At 43.8% G+C, this 19,230-nt stretch overlaps 1 protein-coding gene across 1 annotated transcript; it reads right to left on the bottom strand.

The window, feature by feature from the left end:
• Positions 1-2,781: 2,781 nt before the first annotated feature.
• On the bottom strand, positions 2,782-19,163 carry Ppp1cc (protein phosphatase 1 catalytic subunit gamma). The gene is made up of 8 exons (XM_020162430.2): positions 18,923-19,163; positions 11,330-11,461; positions 10,268-10,498; positions 7,101-7,205; positions 5,377-5,600; positions 5,041-5,175; positions 3,943-4,003; positions 2,782-3,080 (listed from the first exon to the last, which is right to left on the bottom strand). Exons 1-8 carry the CDS (start codon positions 18,975-18,977, stop codon positions 3,010-3,012), a joined length of 1,014 nt encoding a protein of 337 aa, XP_020018019.2. The 5' UTR covers positions 18,978-19,163; the 3' UTR covers positions 2,782-3,009.
• Between the last annotated feature and the right edge of the window lie 67 nt (positions 19,164-19,230).

The following is a 19,230-nucleotide window of genomic DNA, read 5'->3' as shown; positions in this document are numbered from 1 at the left end:
TAAATGCTTATAAGCTTTTGTTAGCCAATAGTACTGTTTTTCCGGAGTTTATCTAGGTAACATTCTATTTCCCTACCTGATTTTGCAAACGTGATTACAAAACTGCTTACTTAACTGAGGTGTTTTAGTAGACTGTGTAACATATCTCACGTAACTGACAAAACTTGTAATTCTCACACATAAAATGCATACCTGTATTTGAAATTATTCAGGTTTCACAGTAAATCCAAGTGTTTGGCTACTGACACTGCTGTGCTCATCAGATGGGACAGCCAGAATCTATGTGGCCGCAGTCGCTGATCTGGTACCGAACTCAGGGTGGTCAGGAATTCCAAGTATTCCTTCCGCTTCAGTCTTGGGCCCAAGTTGCAGGTCTCCAAGGTCAGCCTTCCTCTCCACTTCGTGAGCTCACATACCCAAGACGGCAGGACAAGTGAGGACAGACTGCTACTTGTGCCAGAACCAAGTCTTCCTAATGGAACCCTGAGTTCCTTTGTGTTGCTACTGGTTCACATCTTAGAAATACTGTTTAGTTAACATTTACTATTGGCTTATTACATGTAAGGCCAAAGGTAGTTTGTGTGGGTGAATTCTCACTCCTAGCAGTATTCTAGTTATCCCTGTCTTATAGGTGAGGAGACCAATGCGGGGGGGAGGGGGAGGCTGTGTAAACTACACATCAGACGTGCAGAACTGAGAAAGGTCACTTATTATTTTTTAATCAAAAAATAATCTCTGCAGACTCAAACAAGCCAGTCCTCGAGGGTGAACGAACTTTGAGTACTTCGCTTGGTTGAGGTAATGGGCATCAGATACCACCTCAAACCTGTTTTGGCTATATGCCCAAACATGCGCAAACTACTCCTTCTCTGACCTCAGAGACCTCGAACTCTGTCCCATCTAGTACTAAATTACTGTGACGTTTGGATTGTGTGTCCCTGGGACACTTCACCTGCAAACTGCCCCAACCATCCTATGGCTTCTCACATAGCACGGCCCTGCAGGGCTGCCTCTGTCCCTCCTGGGTCTCCCACTTCCCAGCAAGCTCCCGTGCAGTCCATGCTGGGAGACAAGCTGTTGGACTATCTGCCCAGTGGCTTCCTCCTTGCTCAGTTCTCATTTATATGCAGGCTGAGAAGTCTCTAGTTTCAAGATGCTTCAAGAACAAGGACAGTATGTCAACCTGTGTGCTGCCCCCTGCAACTACATGGACCCAATCACCAGGTCCCAAACCAGCAATTTTTCAATGGATGGGGTTTAACCATCAGAGTATTTAGCTACCAACAGACAGTATCACTTCTCTTTGTTTTATACTGGTACCACCTCCTGAGACCAAAAGTACTTTTTAAAGAAAATAATCTAAGAAGTCTTTGCTCCCATTTCGGACTGAGGAACAGGATATGCTTCTGTTTTCTACCCTCTGTGCTTCTCCTTATAAACTTAGAAATACTGTTGCTTTTATTAAGAATAAATAAACAAACCTAAAAGAAACTGACACTAATAACTCTAACTTTCATTTGCTGAAAACCTGTAATGGCACTCTATGCAAAGTGCTCAGAAATGCTTCACTATCCCTGCCTCAGCATCAGGTCTTAAGAGAGCTCTAACCAAAGGCAGGCACCTGAGAATCCAGCCAAGGTCCAGTGGACACATTCTCAGCACACCACATTACTTCACGCAAGATTCACTATGGAGGAAGTCACAGCTGCCTGTTCTCAGCCAGGGACACTGGCTCAGTACTCAGATGATGGTAGCCACTAGGTCAGAGACACATGGGGACAAAGGAAAGGACTTAGGACACTGGTGAGGCCTCAAGCTCTGTCACCACATACTAGTCTTACTGAGCTTATGTCCTCAAACCAAAGACTTCGCTCTCCACTTAACCAATGCTACATAGTTCTTTTCCTTGAAGTCATTTTAAGCTAGACACCACACACACTCCAGGACTGGTATAACCCAAGTAGGGCAGACTAATTTGCCTCCTTCTGGACTTTTGAAATCCTAGAAATGACAGATTCAGAATGTTTGGGGAAGAACTGCCTCTGACACAACCAGTAAGCACTTATTTTTCTCTTCTACGTCAGAGGTTTGGGAGAATGTGATGTGGAAATACTAAAGGATGCAAGATGGGATTCGTCCCAGAAGCGGAGCAGGAAGGTCATGGAGTCTAACCCCACCCCTCACCAACAGAGCAGCAGACTGGGGCCAGATGCCTTAGGACCACCAGCTCGTTAGCACAGATGGAAGTCTGGACCCTAGCTTGCCTGGGCTTGTCCTTCCACCAAACAGGTTCTTACCAGGAGGTACTCTCACCACCCACAAAAGGAACCAGTTTGTAACAACAAAAACAAAAACAAAAAACAAACAGAGCTATAACACAACTCTGTTCCATGAGAATTAAGGAAGGGGGAAGAGATCAAAAGATTTACACATGAAAACACAGGTGGATGAGTCAGAATGATAAGGACAGTAGCTTTTAAATTGATCACCAAGTTCAAGTGAACCTAGATAATAAGAAAACATGGATAAAGAGTAAGCTTCACCCACCCAAACAGGAGGGGAGGGCAGTGCCGGCTCTTCACTCTTAAGTCACTCCTAGGTAAAAATGCTTAAAAACACAGGCATCTCCATCATACATGCCTCTGGAAAATAGGCTACTTGTAGCAGACAAATCCAAGATGAAACTGGGGTTTCCAGAGCAATTTATTCATTAAAATCTATTCAATATGCCATCAACAGTTCTCCTGTGTGTATTGTGCTGATAAACAGACACTGAGAAGATTTAACAAGTTTGTCATTTAATAAGTTTGAATTCATTTTCACCACATGGTATTGTACACGGTCATCTGTTGAAACAGATTTCTTTTGAACAGATCTTAGTTTAAAAAAGTCATAGATACTGTGAGTTCTGTATAAACTGGTGGACAGCAAGTTAGTTCCTTTGTTTTGACTTATAAGCCTCAACTTCACCGTAGAATAAAGAGTGTAGGCCAAAGAAAGCATAATCGGTCACTCGTATAGAACAGTATTGTTTCTATAATTTGAAGCTTTCTGAATGGACGAGTTCAGGCCTGATCCAACTGTAAAAAGATTGCTTAATGAATAGACTATATGGAAATTGTACAAAATGTTACTAACTTTAATCATTAATAGCTTAAACAGTACTATATTACTAACAGCTATTCAAAATCAAAAACCTGTTTCTGCATCCCCAGGGAGGTGGCATGTGTACACAACCATGCCACTATGTCCTCAGGGGTGAGTCACTACATATTCCAACGGAAACTTTGGCTTTCGGAAGGAGTCACAAGCATTTAAAAGAATGGCTTTAACCGTCATTTGAAGTGGTACGTGGGGAAAGTGTGCTTTAATTAAACGTCCTAGCAGTGATGCTGGAGGGTGAAGGTCACTCCTACCGTATAAAAACTCTGCACAGGACAACACAAAATGAGAGAAAAAGCAATCCCTTTGAAACAGAATTTTAAAAAAATGTTCACAGTGGTTTCTAACAACAGTATGCATTTCATGACAGCGTGTACAGTCAGAGCACCCTAGGGCTCTTTATGCTAAAGATAACAAGCATTTACATTATTCATGGTTTGTACTGAGTTAAAAAAAGTTCAATCGCACACTTACCCTCAGACAGGGCACTCTGTCCCAGGGTGGACAGCTTCAATGCCATCATTGCAAAAGGAACAGGGCATTAAAAAACAAAAACACTTTTTCTTGGGAATGGAGTGTCTTTCATTTGCTGATATAACCAGCAAATGCCATTCATTAAATCAAAATGGAAGGAGGGTCCCCACAAACACAGATCTATCTGAGCAAGCTGACCGGTACACATTACAGTTTTAAAAATGAAGGTTATATACTCTATGTTACAAGTCCCAACTAGGCAGTGTCAAAATGACATCTATTTCTTTGCTTGCTTTGTGATCATACCCCTTGGAGGTGTGACGGGTCTTGTGGCATTCGGCTTCTTTTTCTCTGCAGGTTTTAAAATCTAGAAAGATTTAAAAAAAGACAGTGCATTTTAGGAAATTAAGTCACCCCCAAATCTTCTAAAATATTTTGTAACTGCTTGTTCAGAGAGGTTTCTGGCTGTTTTAAATCACCCAACAACCGAAAGCCTCACTGTATAATAACACAAAGCAGGCCAACAGTTAACGGCTGCCATGATGAACAAATAAAACTTATTATCTATGATTTTCTCCCTCTGGTAAGCAACAATTTTAAGTTCACAGAACCTCTAGTTAGAATCCTTCAGATCCAAGGGGGAAATCTTCAGAAAAATGGCTCTCAAACTCCTGGGGAGGAAGACTAAGTCCTTGCAAATCTGTGGAAGCTGCAAGTTCTCCCTGGTAAGTGGTTTCAGTTCACTTAATTGGTAACTGCCATCAGACTTCCTTGATTGTATTTGTCTATGACTACATGAACTTCAAATTAGTCATGTTTATCATAATAAGCAAAGGAGACAAAGAGTGAGGCATCTTAGGTATTACTTTTGTGACAAATGAAGGTCCAATGATGACATTGTGCTTCCACATATAGTTTTGTGGAAATGACACTAGGAAAATCAATAGAACTATGTAATCACACAGCACATAGGCACCCAGTGGTGAGCACTATTCTCTCACGCAAACAATCGTTTAATTTTGGCCTAACATTACAAAGACCATGGTTTTAAATAGCTTAAAAAAAAAAGTCATAAGCATAAGGAGCTAGTATACTGTCTTGTTTTTACCCATTTCGTAATTCAACAACAGTTAAATTCAACACTGGAGACTGCTGGAGTGGCCCAAGTGGTAGAACACCTGCCCAAAACACACACACACACCCACACTCACACTGGAGGAAAGGTTTCATGTTGTTTTGTCCCATGTAGAAGGCATCCACACATAACTCACACAGGATGAGCACTAGTCACAAACACTGGAAAGTAAAAATTTAGCCTATTTAACATAAGTGAACAGTGAGGGGAAAGTTACAAATTTTTAGGGCAGCAGAACTCAAACTTAACAATGCTGAAATGTGCTCTACCTGAAAGGAACACATTAGCGTTTCGTCCACGCTCATCATGGCACCTGCATTGTCAAACTCTCCACAATAATTGGGTGCAGAAAACAGAGTGACCAACTGCCTCTTTGCAAAAAATTCATATCCATCTTCAACCACCTTGAAGAGAAATGTTTTTCAGTGTTAAGTAGATGCAAATTTTAGGTGAGTAAAAGCACTCTTCAGTTTCCCACTGTGCCTGTAGGTCATTTCCAGAAATGTTTTGTATAAATTAGCAATACCTACCCACCAAAATCAACAAGGAGAATCTGCGCTCACACACATGCTCTTAAGTGTACATGTAAAATTCAAAATCAATACCTGATGGGCTCTACATATAAGATCCAAATCATGCTTATGGAGAAATTTTGCAACCACTTCTGCACCAAATGTGAAGGACACTCCTCTGTCATTTTCACCCCAGCCTAAGACATCTTTATCGGGGTCAGACCACAAAAGATCACAAAGAAGACCTTGATCTGGCACGTCAGTTGGTCGCATAATTCGCCTAATCTGCTCCATAGATTGAAGATCTGGCGACAAACCTGTCAGGTGAGAGACGAACTGTGAAAAGGCGTCACATGTTAACAGTTCCATTCGTCTGCAGACTCAGCGACACCAGCACCAAACTTAAATTAAATCCATAGTTTACTTACTTAGTTTTGGTTGAAAGAAAAACCCTAAAAACCCAGACAGCTCCACAGAGCTCACAACAGAACTTCTTACACACACTAATACGCAGACATAGCAAGTTTATCTTCGCCTTTTTTTTTTTTTTGCAGTACTGGGGCTTGACCTCAGGGCCTACACCTGGAGCCACTCCACCAGTCCCTTATTTTGTGATAGGTTTTTTCCAGGGCTGGCTACAAACCACGATCCTCCTGATCTCCGCTTCCTGAGTTGCTAGAATTACAGGTGAGGCACGGCTCTTTTCTTTTTCATTCAGGGACTTGTGCTCGGTAGGCAGGGGCTCTACCAGCCCTGAGCCACTTCCCCCCGCACATCGTAAATTTAAACAGTACACAGACAATGGCTTCCACATACTGAATCTATTTTGTTTTGTTTTTGGGACTGGGGTTTAAACTCAGGGCTTTGTACTTGCAAAAAACACATACAATCTTGTACAACTCAAATTCAGTGACTTTAGAAACTCCTCTGCATGGCTCCAAGATGACGAGAATGAGTGAAGCCCACACTCAATGTTGTCACTAGTGCTGTACCAACTGGGCACAGAAGGTGCAGGTGCTCAGGGTGAGGCAGCTCTAGGAAAGCTCTGCTGTCCACAGGCCCTCGGATCTCTCTGGTCAGCTAAGATGTAGCCTATTCTCAGCTGAGTTAAGAGTCTCATGACCAACTGTAGCCACACCTGGCTAGGAGGGCAGGGGTATGGTCTTTATTAAAATACCTTATGGCAGCTCTTTGATATTTGTTTAATTTCTGACCAAAAATAAATCTTTCAATTATGGTTTTAATTATCTCATACACAGCACAAGCACCGAGCAAAGCAAAAGAGCTTTTAGAATCACGTCAGAAAGGTTGAGATAAGATGGAAAACAGCTCAAGGGGAAATTTACTCACACTCTCAGTATTCTAGCGATCCATGGCTCGGCAAGTTAGCTGCTGTTCATTTTGTATTTAAAATTTTTTCTGCTCTGTTTTCAAATTAAACTGATCAGAGGGGCTAGAATTCCCTGTAACAAATCAGCTTTTTATTTCAGACTTCTATAAAAATGATTCTGGCTGTGTCAATCTGAGAACATGAGACGTAAAATCAAAAAAGGCAGGAGCTGGTAGCTCACGCCTATAATCCTAGCTACCCAACAGGCACAGATCATGAGGATCGCAGTTTAAAGTCAGCCTAGGCAAACAGTTCTCAAGACCCTATCTCAAAAACACCCATCACAAAAAAGGGTGGCAGAGTGGCTCAAGGTGTAGGCCTTGAGTTCAAGCCCCAGTACCGCCCAAGAAAAAAAAGGAGAGTGACCTGACAGAGGAAGTCACCCCAAGGTTAACTCTCAAATGGATTTAAAAGTCAGTCCACACACCTCCATGACAGCAGAATATTTTCTCATCCACGATGGCTGCTATCGGTAAACAGTTAAAACAGTCTGTGAAAGTTTTCCATAGTTTAATGTTGTATCTTCTTTTACCTGTGAAAACATGGGAGGGTTAGAGATAATCATTGTTCTGTAGCTTCATCCTTCAAAGTGAGGCTCTGCTCACCTTTTAAGTAAACAAAAGGTTGTTTGCCTTTATTCATAATCTCCTGAAGGGCTTAGCAGTGGACGTAAAAGCATACAATACAAGGGAGTTCTGATCTATGAGCAACCATTTACATTTTCCCATGGAGTATTTAAAAATGCGTGAAATCAGAATCCCAGGTAGGATATATCTAAGGATTACCACCAAACCCCAACAATTATTTCACAGCACCAATTCTGTTTAAAATCACATCTTTATTCCTAAATGAATTTGTCCTTAGTGGATTTTCCTTCCCTGTCCTAGAGGAACAGACCTCTAGAGGGACATCTAGAGATCTCTCATGTGATGCTCCTTTTGAGTTAGAGGTGGCATAAGCAACAGATTCCCTGAACTAAACCTCTCAACCTAGTGCAAACCAACCAGGCCTTAACAGGTTCTAGTTCCTTAATGACTAGGAGTAACTGACTCATCACCACCCTTTGGAGGCCACAAATTCCCTATTCCCACATTTGCTTCCCTGGAGGGTCTGGAAGTTCAAATTCCTCTATACAAGAGGCTGAAGGGGGACGGTGCACAACCAACACCTCCAGTTTCCAGCAGTGCTGCTGATACAAACACCACAAAGCCAGGCTAGACTATTGTAACCCCATTTATAAAGTGATCTGGTTCTGTTTTCTCCTGAAGCTCATCTGAGCACCCCATCCATGGTGTTTTCCTGGGCTATTCCTTTCCTGTCCTGCATTTGGCATTGCGGATTTGTCTTCTTCCCCCCTGGGAGACAGCTTCTTGCAACACTCTCTAGCTCTTCTTCGCTATCTGTCTTTGTTGCCTCCTCCACCAAAAGTCAGTTTGGTTTTCTCCCTGCTATTGTTCCGAGCACCAACTCTCAGCTACTGTCCTTTCTCCCTTCTCTACTACATCTGTGACAGCACAGCTCCAATCACAGGGGGACTGGAGAGCATTCTCATACTACTGAATGATGCCTTTCCAGAGCCATATTAGAAAAAGTATTTATTACACTTGGGAAATAAGTCTATCGCTTCAAAATAGTGGGGATTTTGGGGGATGGGGTGATATTGGGGTTTGGACTCAGGGCCTCAGGCTTGCTAGGCAATTGCTCTTACCACGTGAGCTATACCTGCAGTCCCCAAATAGTGGTTTTTAAATTCTTCCATAGAAATCTGCATTTAATGTAGATTTTTTTTTTTTTTGAGGTACTGGGGGGCTTGAACTCAGGGCCTATACCTTGAGCCACTCCACCATAACTTTTTTGTTATGGATTTTTGCAAGATAGGATCTCATGAGCTATTTCCCCAGGCTGGCTTCAAACTGCCATCCTCCTGATCTCTGCTTCCTAAGTATCTAGAATTACACGCGTGAGCCACCACCACACGGCTAATTGTCAATTTTAAAAAATAAATTTGAACATTCTTTAAAAAAGAAAAAAAAGACATCTACATGTGAATAAATCTTTTCGTTTTATTTAAACTATCAACAGTTTTAAAGAATGTCTGCGAGCTATCAGACTGACATTTCTTATGAAGGACACTCATGCCCACATTAGGCTAGCCCAAAAATACATGCTTGGTGGGAGAAGGGCAAGCTTGGGCACAAGGCCTGCAAATGTCCTGAAGACTGAACAGGCATCAAAGCTGGTATCAACCAACATCTAAAGCATTTCAGAAGACCACTCCCTTAAATAGAAACTGCGACTAATGCAACTCCAAACCATCACATCACATCCAAATCACCTGTTGTGACAGGCCACAACAGAGACCATCTGGATTTGGACCTCATCGAGATAACACAGTACTTCCTTTTTGTGTAAAGGGAACCCTTCCTTACCCAACACCCCAGTAAAACCTGTAATAAATATGTAAAGCACACCATCACAAAAGTCAACTTCACTACCTAAGGAGAGCTGACTGCAATGACTCCCTCCCACCTCTTCTCATCCACTGATCTCAAGGCCATACAGGAAACAAAGCATCCAGCTGTGGAAAGGCGAAGTCTATGAACATGTCTCTCAAGGGGTCTGATCAACACATCTCTGTGACTGAGAGAAAGAACATCCTGTTCTGCCCTGAGTTCAAAGCTCAGAACCACCAAAAGAGAAAACATCTTGTTCTGAGTGACTACAGGCTCTGACTGCATGACGGGGAGGGCCACAGTGACAATCCTTCACTGACCACACTGGTCACTTTAATAAGTGCTAAGTAACCGAAATTCATTAACCACCCCTCTGCTCCCAACCTGAACCCTCTCCTAGCAGCAATATCTAAAGCAAGGACAGCGGAGACAAGCATTCAAAAGCTGTTGACATTTTATGTTTGCTTAGAAAGAGGAACAAAAACTCCTCCACTCAACCACTCAAGCTTTACAAATACGATTTGTCACCGGGCGCTGGCAGCTCTATAAAGTAACTACAAACCACTGAATTGTACACTTTAAGTCAACGGATTTTAGGGAATGAAACTATCTCAATAAAGTTGTTAAAATGCTGTCTATTTGGACAGGTTCTCAGGTTGTACTAATAAGAATTAAGTTACTGTGAATATTAGCCAGGAACCAGTGGCTCACACCTGTAATCCTAGCTATTCACGAAGCAGAGATCAGGAGGATTGTGGTTCAAAGCCAGTTCGGGCAAATAGTTCTCAAGACCCTATCTCGAAAAACCCTTCACAAACAAGGGCTCATGGAGTGGCTCAAGGTGAAGGCACTGGGTTCAAGCCCCAGTAAGACCAAAAAAAAAGTTATTGTGAACACTGTACTCACAACAATTATCTTAAAGAAACCATTACTGTGTTCCTTACTTCCAATCTGATCAGCACATAAAGGAATTCAGGTATTACATCTTCTATCTAACAAAGGAAAACCCACGATAATAAAGAAAGAGCTTGCTCTTACAACATTACATCCAACTCTCCTAAACCCTAACAAGAAAAGTGTCCCAATCCAGTTTGTGACAAAGTATCTTCATTTACGTTAACTCTTCTTTAGATGTACTTACATTCATCGTAAAATCCGTAAATTCTATTGATGCTGGCACATTCATGGTTCCCTCTGAGAAGAAAGAAATTCTCAGGATATTTGATTTTGTAGGCCAGTAAGAGGCAGATGGTCTCCAATGACTGCTTCCCCCTGTCCACGTAGTCCCCGAGAAACAGATAGTTGCTTTCTGGTGGAAAGCCACCGTATTCAAAAAGTCGAAGTAAATCATAGTATTGCCCATGGATGTCACCTAGAGGCAAGAACTTGGTTATACGGTGTTACCACACATACAGCTCAGTTCTCTGACTACTTACTGCACAATGCAATTACCTATAACAAGAGGTTCATTTGACAGTCAACACTCGGTTATTTCCAGTCTTGTATCATATTTAGTTCAACTGACTGTGATAAAAACTTTAAGGGTATATTCAGAACCTCACACAAAACTCAACTAATGCAGAATTTATTTTGTAGAAAGCAGGATGTCTCGGTGTGCATTCTTGCCAAGGAACACGGTTTCCTTTTCAGGTTGGCTGATCACAATCTGATCTCCAACAGCTCAGTCTCAGGGTCCTATGTCAGCAGCACACCCACTACTGCATTCAGCTCTCATTGTTCCCTGCCAGACAATGCCAAAAGGGAACACTTCACTTTTAAAACAGAAGCCTTATCAATGGAGCAAATGCTACAAGAATGTATCACTACTTCAGGGAATGAAGTTTAGTGTTTAGCATGTACAGAGTATTATCTGCTTCTACTGTGTACCAGTAAGCACAAACCCAGAAGCAAACACAAGTTCTAGTTTTAGCTACAAGCAGTGTAGGTTTAAGCTCCACTATAATCTTGTATACTTTTCTTAGCTCGAGTCGGCTTATTTCCTCTGCAGTGTTTAGATCCTTCAGGGAAATAACTTTTAAAAATCTGAAGCGCAGCTGAGTAAACCGAGTCCGTTAAAGGTATTTCTTCTAAACCAGGTTATCCAGAAACAGGAAGACTCTGCTAGCTAATACAAAACCAGCAGCACATCCATCTCGTTAATCAAGCACGTAGCCAAAGACAGTTCAAGTGCGCCAAAACTTACCACATATTTTGAGTGGTGCTTCAAGTTCTAGTAGGATAGGCTGGCTGAGAAAGATCTCCCGAGACTTCAAGCACAGTCCTCTGATTTCATTCTCCTGTAGCTGGACATTCTTACCTGGCTTGGACCCTCTCACTGCAGAGGAGAAAAACCCCAATGAGTCCAATCAACTCAAAACACACTTTAACACAGAAGTTTTAAACACTTGAGAAGACACAAATTTTAAAAAAAAGAGGGGGCCAAAACATATGTTCAAGATACTTTCAAGATCTTCAGACTCAGCTAGACCCTTTATACTAGCTAAGACTCCTTCATAGAACAGGCTCCCTCCTGATCAAGGGGATCACCCCGTCTAAGCGTCAGTCCTCCTTCACTAGTGCCGAGGTCACATTCCCTGCGGCCCCCGGCTCCAGCTCACTACCTGCACTTCTCTCAATCTCTGCACATCTGCTCGGCACATCTGTCCTAAGACTGCCTAGTTTAACACATGGGGTTAGAAACGCACTGTATCTTCTCCCCATCAGTGTTCTTCAGAGGATGATGAGGATCTCAAGAATCTGATTCATCCAGGAAGAAGTTCAAGCGTTGTTTTCATTTCATTAAACAAAATACGCTCATTGTACCCTATTTTCTTAAGCAACCTTTGTGTCTGCATTTGCATTTATAATCATGAGTACACATGGCCAAGGATGACACCGTGTGCAAAACAGATAAAAGCAACGGGAGAAAGTCATTACACAGCACAGGCACCTGATACTCCCACAGTATGTGGCTCGGAGCACTCAGGTCTGTCTGCTGCCGAAGGTAGCAGTAGGTAAGGAGTGGTAGCAATGAAGAAATTCTGTTTTGGTCCAGTAGTAACAGAGCAGTCATTAAACACAGATTAAATAACACCAAACTGCTAAGGCAACCCAACACCACTGCTGGCCAGCAGAATCTGGTAAGTATGGAGCCTGATTCTCTTCCTTGTGTTTGAATCCAACTGTTTATGCTTGTTTTTGTACCTCATCAAAGGTACAAAAGCAGAGATTCTCTAAACTAAAGTGAAAATACAGGACCGGACTGAAAGAAATTAAGGCTACATCTCTCCACCATTACAGTCAGTATCAAGGGATCTTGTTTTAGCAGAACCACAAAATCCATCAGATTAAGTCATGTTGCCAATTTAAATTTCGATAGTTCTGCAGGCATTTTTTTTTGTATTCAGATTGTAAAATCATTTGGCCCAATAGCTGAACAACAGCAAAAAGTTTAACTGGCTTGTGCCTAGTTTGGCTCTGTAAATATCTGAAGTGACCATAAAAATTATGAGGGGAAATATTGGTATGTTTGTTGAGAAGTAGTACACCAGGTGAAGCCACCTGTCAGCACAAATGGTTGCTGAAAACCTTGAACTCTCTTGAGCAGAAGTGGAACAGGACGCAGAGTATTTTTTCCAGTGAAAATTAAGGAAGGATGATGAGGGAGAAGGGATAAACTCTTGAAGCACAAAGTGAAGAAGATGAGCAGACATGCCTGAACCAGGCACCAGCCAGGAGCCGAAGTTACCAGATTAATTATGTAATTTTAGGAAAATCATTTTACTTTGTGTCCCAAAATGTATAACTGGACTGAAAGACTGAGTTTCTTTCTGATCAAAGGATCATGAAACAAGAACAAGAAGGCAGGCACAGCAATTAATTTTTAAGAGGAGATAGTTCAGACACACATGGAATAAAACACCAACTGAGGAAAAAAATTCTCTTTTTCTAGAAGAACTGTAGTAATTGTCCTATTCTATCCAGACATGGAATTCAAGAAACACCCCTGATGGAAGGAAAGATGGTTGGATCCCTGCTTCACTGGCCAGAAAACCCTCATCACTGGGATTCTATAAGTCAGCCAGAAACCTGGGCAGACTGCCCAGCAGGAAAATGTATTTTTGGCTAGGAGGGAACTCCTAGAAGCTTCTGGTTTCAATCTGAATTTTCTTCAGCAGAATTCCAAACTTGTGAATGAGTGGCCCAATCTAAGTCTTTCAGGAGAGCAGTTCTGTAACATTTGGCTTATACCTGTACAGATATCAAAGCTATAGTAAATCAATGCCATCAGATTAAATCAATGTTGCAAATACAAATTTTTTTGGCTTTGGGAGCTTTCCACCACCACCTTTAGACACCATTCATGATACTTTTAATTCTCATTCTGTTTTGCTTTTCTTTTTGAGACAGGATCTGTCTATGTGGCCCAGACTGGCTTGACGTGAAATCCTGCCTAAACCCCCAGAGTGCTGGGATTATAGGCACATGTCACTTCATGAGACTAGACTACATACCTTTTTTTGGGTGGTACCTGAGTTTGAACTCAGGGCTTCCCACTTGCTAGGCAGGCACTTTACCCTTGAGCCACAACTCAGCTCTGAGATGGTATCTTTTTGACTAGTAAAAAACCTGCTACTGGACTTTAAAATTATAAAGCAACAGTGCCATACTCAGCCAGATGTGGTGAGGTCATACCTGTAATCCCAGCACTTGGGAGGGGGAGGGGGACCATAAGTTCAAGGCCAATTTGCACTACACAGAGCCGCTGAGCATCTGCTGTGTGCCACTTTCCCTCTGTATGCTACTGAGTTAGATGCTGGGGACACCCTGGCAGCAGAATAGTTCCCTTTCCCTGGAACCTTCCTTACAGCCTCGTGGAGGTGGCGGATAACTAGGATAAATAGGGAAGAGCAAATCACATACATGCTGTGACTACAGCTATACCATCTGGACAACAAGTAATACTACTGACACCATTCAAAAGACAAAGATGGACAGAAAGTTCAAGTGTCTCTATCTTATAGTAGCTACAATGAAAACTACAAACTGCAGCTCTGCTCTTACCTGGGCTTAAAGCTATCTATCCCTGTGTTCTATGCAATGACAGGAAAACCATACACAGAAAGAGAGACCCGTTAAGTTTAGGGAAGACCTCGAACCAAGTAACTAAAAAACTCACTAAACAATTGCAACATAAACTTTCCCACAACCAACCAAGTTATCCTCTACCAAAAAAAAAAAAGCAAACCACAAAAACAGTATCAAGAATCCTTAGGGGACTGGAAGGGTGGCTCAAGTGGTAGAGTGCCTGCCTAGCAAGCACAGGTCCCGCGTTCAAAGCCCCAGTACAAAAACCAAAAAACAACCCACAAAAAATGAAAAATACTTTCGGGCCATGGCTCAAGTGGTAGAGCCTATTTGCCTGCCTAGCAAGTATGAGGCCCTTAGTTCAAACCCCAGTACCACATGGAAGAAGGAAAAAGAAAAAGGGGGAAAAAATAGAATCTTTTGGTTTCTTTGCAGCCACTAGCAGGAAGACTTCCACTGCCTGACCGTCTAATTGTCCCCACAGCACTGCTGTAACAGCTGGTGTCATGCAGACTTCAGGCCTTAAAGGTGACACCCACTTTCTCCAGCAGGCAGGGCCTGCTGCTGTCAATGAAGTGTCTTGGTTTTTACACCTAAGGTGAAGTAAACTCATTGAAAATGGTGAGCTTTCCATTTTCCATATTTTCAGAAGTTTCAGTGCACACTCTACATCTGACCCCACACGAGTTTCAATTTCCTTTAAGCCTTAATATCGGCGATGCCCACTCCCTTCCAAAGAAAGGATGCCAATAAACTGTAGTCTTCTGGAGAAACTGGAGGTTTCAGATAGATCATCAAGATATATAAATAAATCATCTTTTCTTCATACTTTTTTTTTTCTTTGGCAGTATTGGGGTTTGAACTAAGGGCCTCACGCTTGCTAGACAGGCGCTCTACCACCTGGGCCACTGCACCAGCCCATTTTCCTCATACTTTGGATACAGGTTAGATTCTAAAACAAATTTGTTTCAGAATTTCAGCACCAAGGAAAAACTTCCTTATTTGTCTTAGATACGCCTTTGAGACTTCCTCATTCATCTACAATGCAATTCACACCCAGAATATTCTCTCTCAGTCTTTAAGATCTAACAGCCCCACTGTAAATTAAACAAAGCAGCTTAGTCTGCACAACATCAGTCATGTCTGTCTCAAGATCAGGAGTCGTCCCTTATCAAGTGGACTGACTGGCACATGGTTTTCCAGAACAGTCAGTCATGGGGACATAAAACTACCTCACCAACTTCTACCATAACTACTGCTGGGCTGGCACATGGCCCAGCCCACCTCTGTTCCCCACTTCTGAGGAGCTGGTCAGGGCTCCTGTGCCTGCTTTCCCCACTGCCTTCCACCAGCACTGACAGCACCAGGACAGCAGTCTTCTCCATGGTGTACTTTTTCAAAGGTTTCCTGCAAGCTGTAGAACTTCATCTCCTCCAAGCAGTCTTGCCCTGCCTGTCCCCCAAGTGAGGCAGTGTGCATGCCATCAACAGGCTATCTCTTGTAAGTTACGGTGCCATACACACGCAACTTGGGTGTCACTGCTGAATTATCTGCTGGGTAAAAGCAACCGCAGATGTCCATTAAGAAAGATGACTTCTGGTTTTTTTCCTCAACATTTTAAGAACTCCTTTTGGGGGTTGGGGAAAAAAAATAAACTCCTTAAAAAAAAATCTTTTATCACCATTAGGACTTGGGACTGCTGCCTTTTAAAAACACTAGAAGGTGAACATGTTTCGTATTACACAGAAAGCCAAGCACATGGGTTAGACAGTTTTTGATTTTCAGCATTTGAACACTACCTTCAGAAAGAGCCCATGTATCAGAGAGCAAACTGGCCAAAGCTTCCCGTGCTAACAGGTGTATTTAAATCACTAAAGCATGCTCATAGTTTGACAATGGTCTTCTTTAGCACAGGATGCTTCTTGCAAACCTGGAGGCATGATCACTTGGTAATGAAGAAAAATGCTGCTCCTTGAGAGGTTCACAGGTAAAAATGCCCCAAACCTCACCTGTGCCCAACACAACTGAGTATTAGACCAACCACCAACTAGTTTATTGGGGCGGTAGAGCACCTGCCTGAGCTCAAACCCTAGTACTGCTATTTAAAAAAAATAAAAAAAGTTTATTTTTTCTTCTTAAGTAGCTACTGTCAGCTACACTAAGACGCTAACAACTTTTAAGTTTTTATTATTAGCAAGACAAGACCTTGCAAAAAGACTACAGAGGTGAGCCTCAGGTTGGCCTGCCTTATGGAAAAGCTGTAGTGCTTAAGTAAACCAAAGTGCTGTTTTTCTTAAAGACCTCACTTTTGAGCTGCCTGCTTAGTACAACTTACTGAACCACTTCTCAACTAACATGCAGAACTCAAGCTTAAAACATCACTGCATAACATGAAAAAAAAAAAAAAAAGCTTAAAAAAAGGTCACAAAAGCCGTATTTTCTCCTTTTCAGAATTCCTCACTTAAAATGTTTTAGGGAAAAAAGGCATAAAAATTATTAACATCCTCTGAGCTCTATACATATCCTCAATAGATGCTCTTCAACAGTTTCCGTGCCAATTTAACATCCATGAGAAAAAAGGGAACTTAAACACGTTTATCAGTTAGCCTATTCCCAAGGCATTTAAGGGCACTACTTTATTAATTTCAACAAAAAAAAAAAAGAAATATAAGAAGGCAAAATTTTCAGCACAATTCTAAAGATTAAATGTACAATCTGTAATGTGCACAGCACAGTTAAGGGCAACCAAAACTTAATCAGACCTCCCTGCTCCACCCTCAGAATCCAATCCCTCCTGCTCTCAGGGAAACAAAGCCCTCTCCAGTCTGGCCTCACACACCCAGTGCAAATGTTCACTTTCAAACTTTAGAACCAGACTGGGGCACAGCTCAGGTGGCAGAGCACCTAGACACCAAAGGCAAGGTGAGGTCCTGAGTTCAAACCCAGTACAGCAACAAATCAAGAGAAAAAAATTAAAACCAAAGCATTTTAATAAAAGTTCCTTTCTTATGGCAAACTATTTTAATCAGTTTCTGCCTCACAGAGAACTGTACTGACTAGAACGAAAAATAGTTCTCACATAAATGCCAGGGACCGAATAAAGGACAAGGCTTTCACCTACAAATGGCAGCAACATATGAAGAGCATTTCAGGAGTCTTTAGAGATGTTCTTTAAAGTACAAAAGGGAAAAACACAGAGATTAAGGACATGACCTCCATTTTATTTCAACTGCTTTCAAGAGATGTGCCCCCAGGGACTGGTGGAGTGGCTCAAGGGGTAAGAGTTTCTGCCTAGTAAGTGGTGTGAGGCCCTGAGTTCAAACCCCAGAGCCGCCAAAAAATTAATAAAATCAATCAATAAACAAAGGCATAAAGGACAAGGACCAGAAGCCAATCCAGCCGGCCAAAGTCCCGCACACTGCAGATGTCAGTTCTCTAAACCCCATGTCGAAAATACTGGTGGAGTGGCTCAAGGTGTTGGCCCTGAGTTCAAATCCCATACCACCAAAAAAAAAAAAAAAAAATCTGCTCCCAGAACTGGCCAACTGTCCACGGTCTCAAACGGATCCCCGACAGGCATGTACATCTCACAGATCGGGTGCCCAAATCCAGAGGGGATTTGCCTGGAATCTTCCCAAGTCTTGACAGGACGTCCACATACAGGCTCTTGAATCTGAGGGCAGCTCCACTCAGCTTCCCTCTCCCACTTGTCAATCGTGCGCCAGGCGCTTCCAAGTCAGGTCAGCCCCAGAGAAAGCTGGATTTTAACCTTTCCTTAGCCACACGATGCCTCCCCCCCACCCCCACCGCCTTTCCTTCTACACAGGGCGACAGTGGGATGCAGCAAGTTCCAGCTCCTGACTGCTGACCTTTGAACTTCACTGCCGCTAACCGTGTGACCTTGGTCCAGCGACTTGGCTTCTAGTCCTTAATTTCTTCGGTCAAACAGTTGAGAAGGCTACAGAGCACCGAATGCCTTCTCCATAGCTTGGGCGGCAGGAGCATTCCCTGTCATTGTCGTCCCGGCGACAATCGGAGGAGCGGCCGGCGCTCTGCGCGGAGCCGGGCACTTGGGAAGCCAGTGAGGCGACAGTCACCGCATCAGATGCACGCTCGGGACACAGCCGGGACGGCTCCGAGGCGAGGGCGACCGGAAAGACTTCGGGGGGGGGGGTTTGGGGGTAGAGCTGGAGGAGATGGGGGGGGTCCCACCTCCCCCGCGTCGCCAAGTAACAAGAAACGAGTCCCTTGACCGCCAGAACCGCAAAATATAAACAGAAAAGCCATGGGGACAGGAAAAACGGCCCGGAGCCCGGAGGAACCCACACACACACCATCAACTCGCCTGCGGAAAGGACGAGGACCGGAAGCCCGATCGGGCCGGGCAAAGTCCGGCACACGCGTTGCGGCGGGTGGCACAGGGGAACCCCCGACCCCCGCCAAAATCCTCTTCCTCCCCCCGCCCCGGGTTCGCGGAGTTTTCAAATTCCACCGCCGGCAGAAAGGATGCTTCCCACTGCAATGAATGAGCGGAGCCCGAGGGGCGGAGGGTGGCGCCGAGTTCGGGACCCCGCGGCCGGCCTCCCCGCGGCGGCCCTCCGGGTCCCCTCGGGGCTCAGTCCCGGGGCGCCGCAGCCCAACCGGCTCTCAGCTCCCTCCCTTGAACCCCGGGGGTCCCCCGAAGGCCCGCCCCCTCCGCCCCCCTCACCTTCCAGCAGCCGTTGGATGATGCTGTCGATGTTGAGTTTATCTATATCCGCCATCGCCTTCCCGCCGCCGGCCCTCCCGCAGCAGCGGCGCCGCCGCCGGCTCGCGCCCGGGACTCACACCTCCTTCCCCCACGCCACGAGCACAGAGGCGGTGGTGGCAGCAGCCGCGGCGGGTCCCCCCCCACCCAGCCGCCCCGCTCCCTGCTTCCTCCTTCTCTCCCCGCTGGAACCACGAGAAGAACAAAATGGCCGCCGACTCCTCAACCAGCCTCGGGCGGCGCACGGATGCGCGCGGGGGAGTGCAGCG

Source organism: Castor canadensis, chromosome 18 (genome assembly GCF_047511655.1).
Source record: "Castor canadensis chromosome 18, mCasCan1.hap1v2, whole genome shotgun sequence".
In the NCBI taxonomy this organism is placed as follows: domain Eukaryota; kingdom Metazoa; phylum Chordata; class Mammalia; order Rodentia; family Castoridae; genus Castor; species Castor canadensis.
The sequence above is the reverse complement of the archived record's forward strand: the minus strand, read 5'-3'. Positions and strand labels throughout refer to the sequence as shown.

What these genes read in the sequence shown, in the direction of transcription:
- Ppp1cc (XM_020162430.2), bottom strand. Translation starts at nt 18,977, where the DNA reads ATGGCGGATATAGATAAACTCAACATCGACAGCATCATCCAACGGCTG. An exon ending in CATCCAACGGCTGCTGGAAG is followed by an intron (nt 11,462 to 18,922) that starts GTGAGGGGGGCG and finishes TCTCCTCTGCAG; the next exon opens with TGAGAGGGTCCAAGCCAGGT. An exon ending in ACCCGTCACACCTCCAAGGG is followed by an intron (nt 3,081 to 3,942) that starts GTATGATCACAA and finishes ATCTTTTTACAG; the next exon opens with TTGGATCAGGCCTGAACTCG.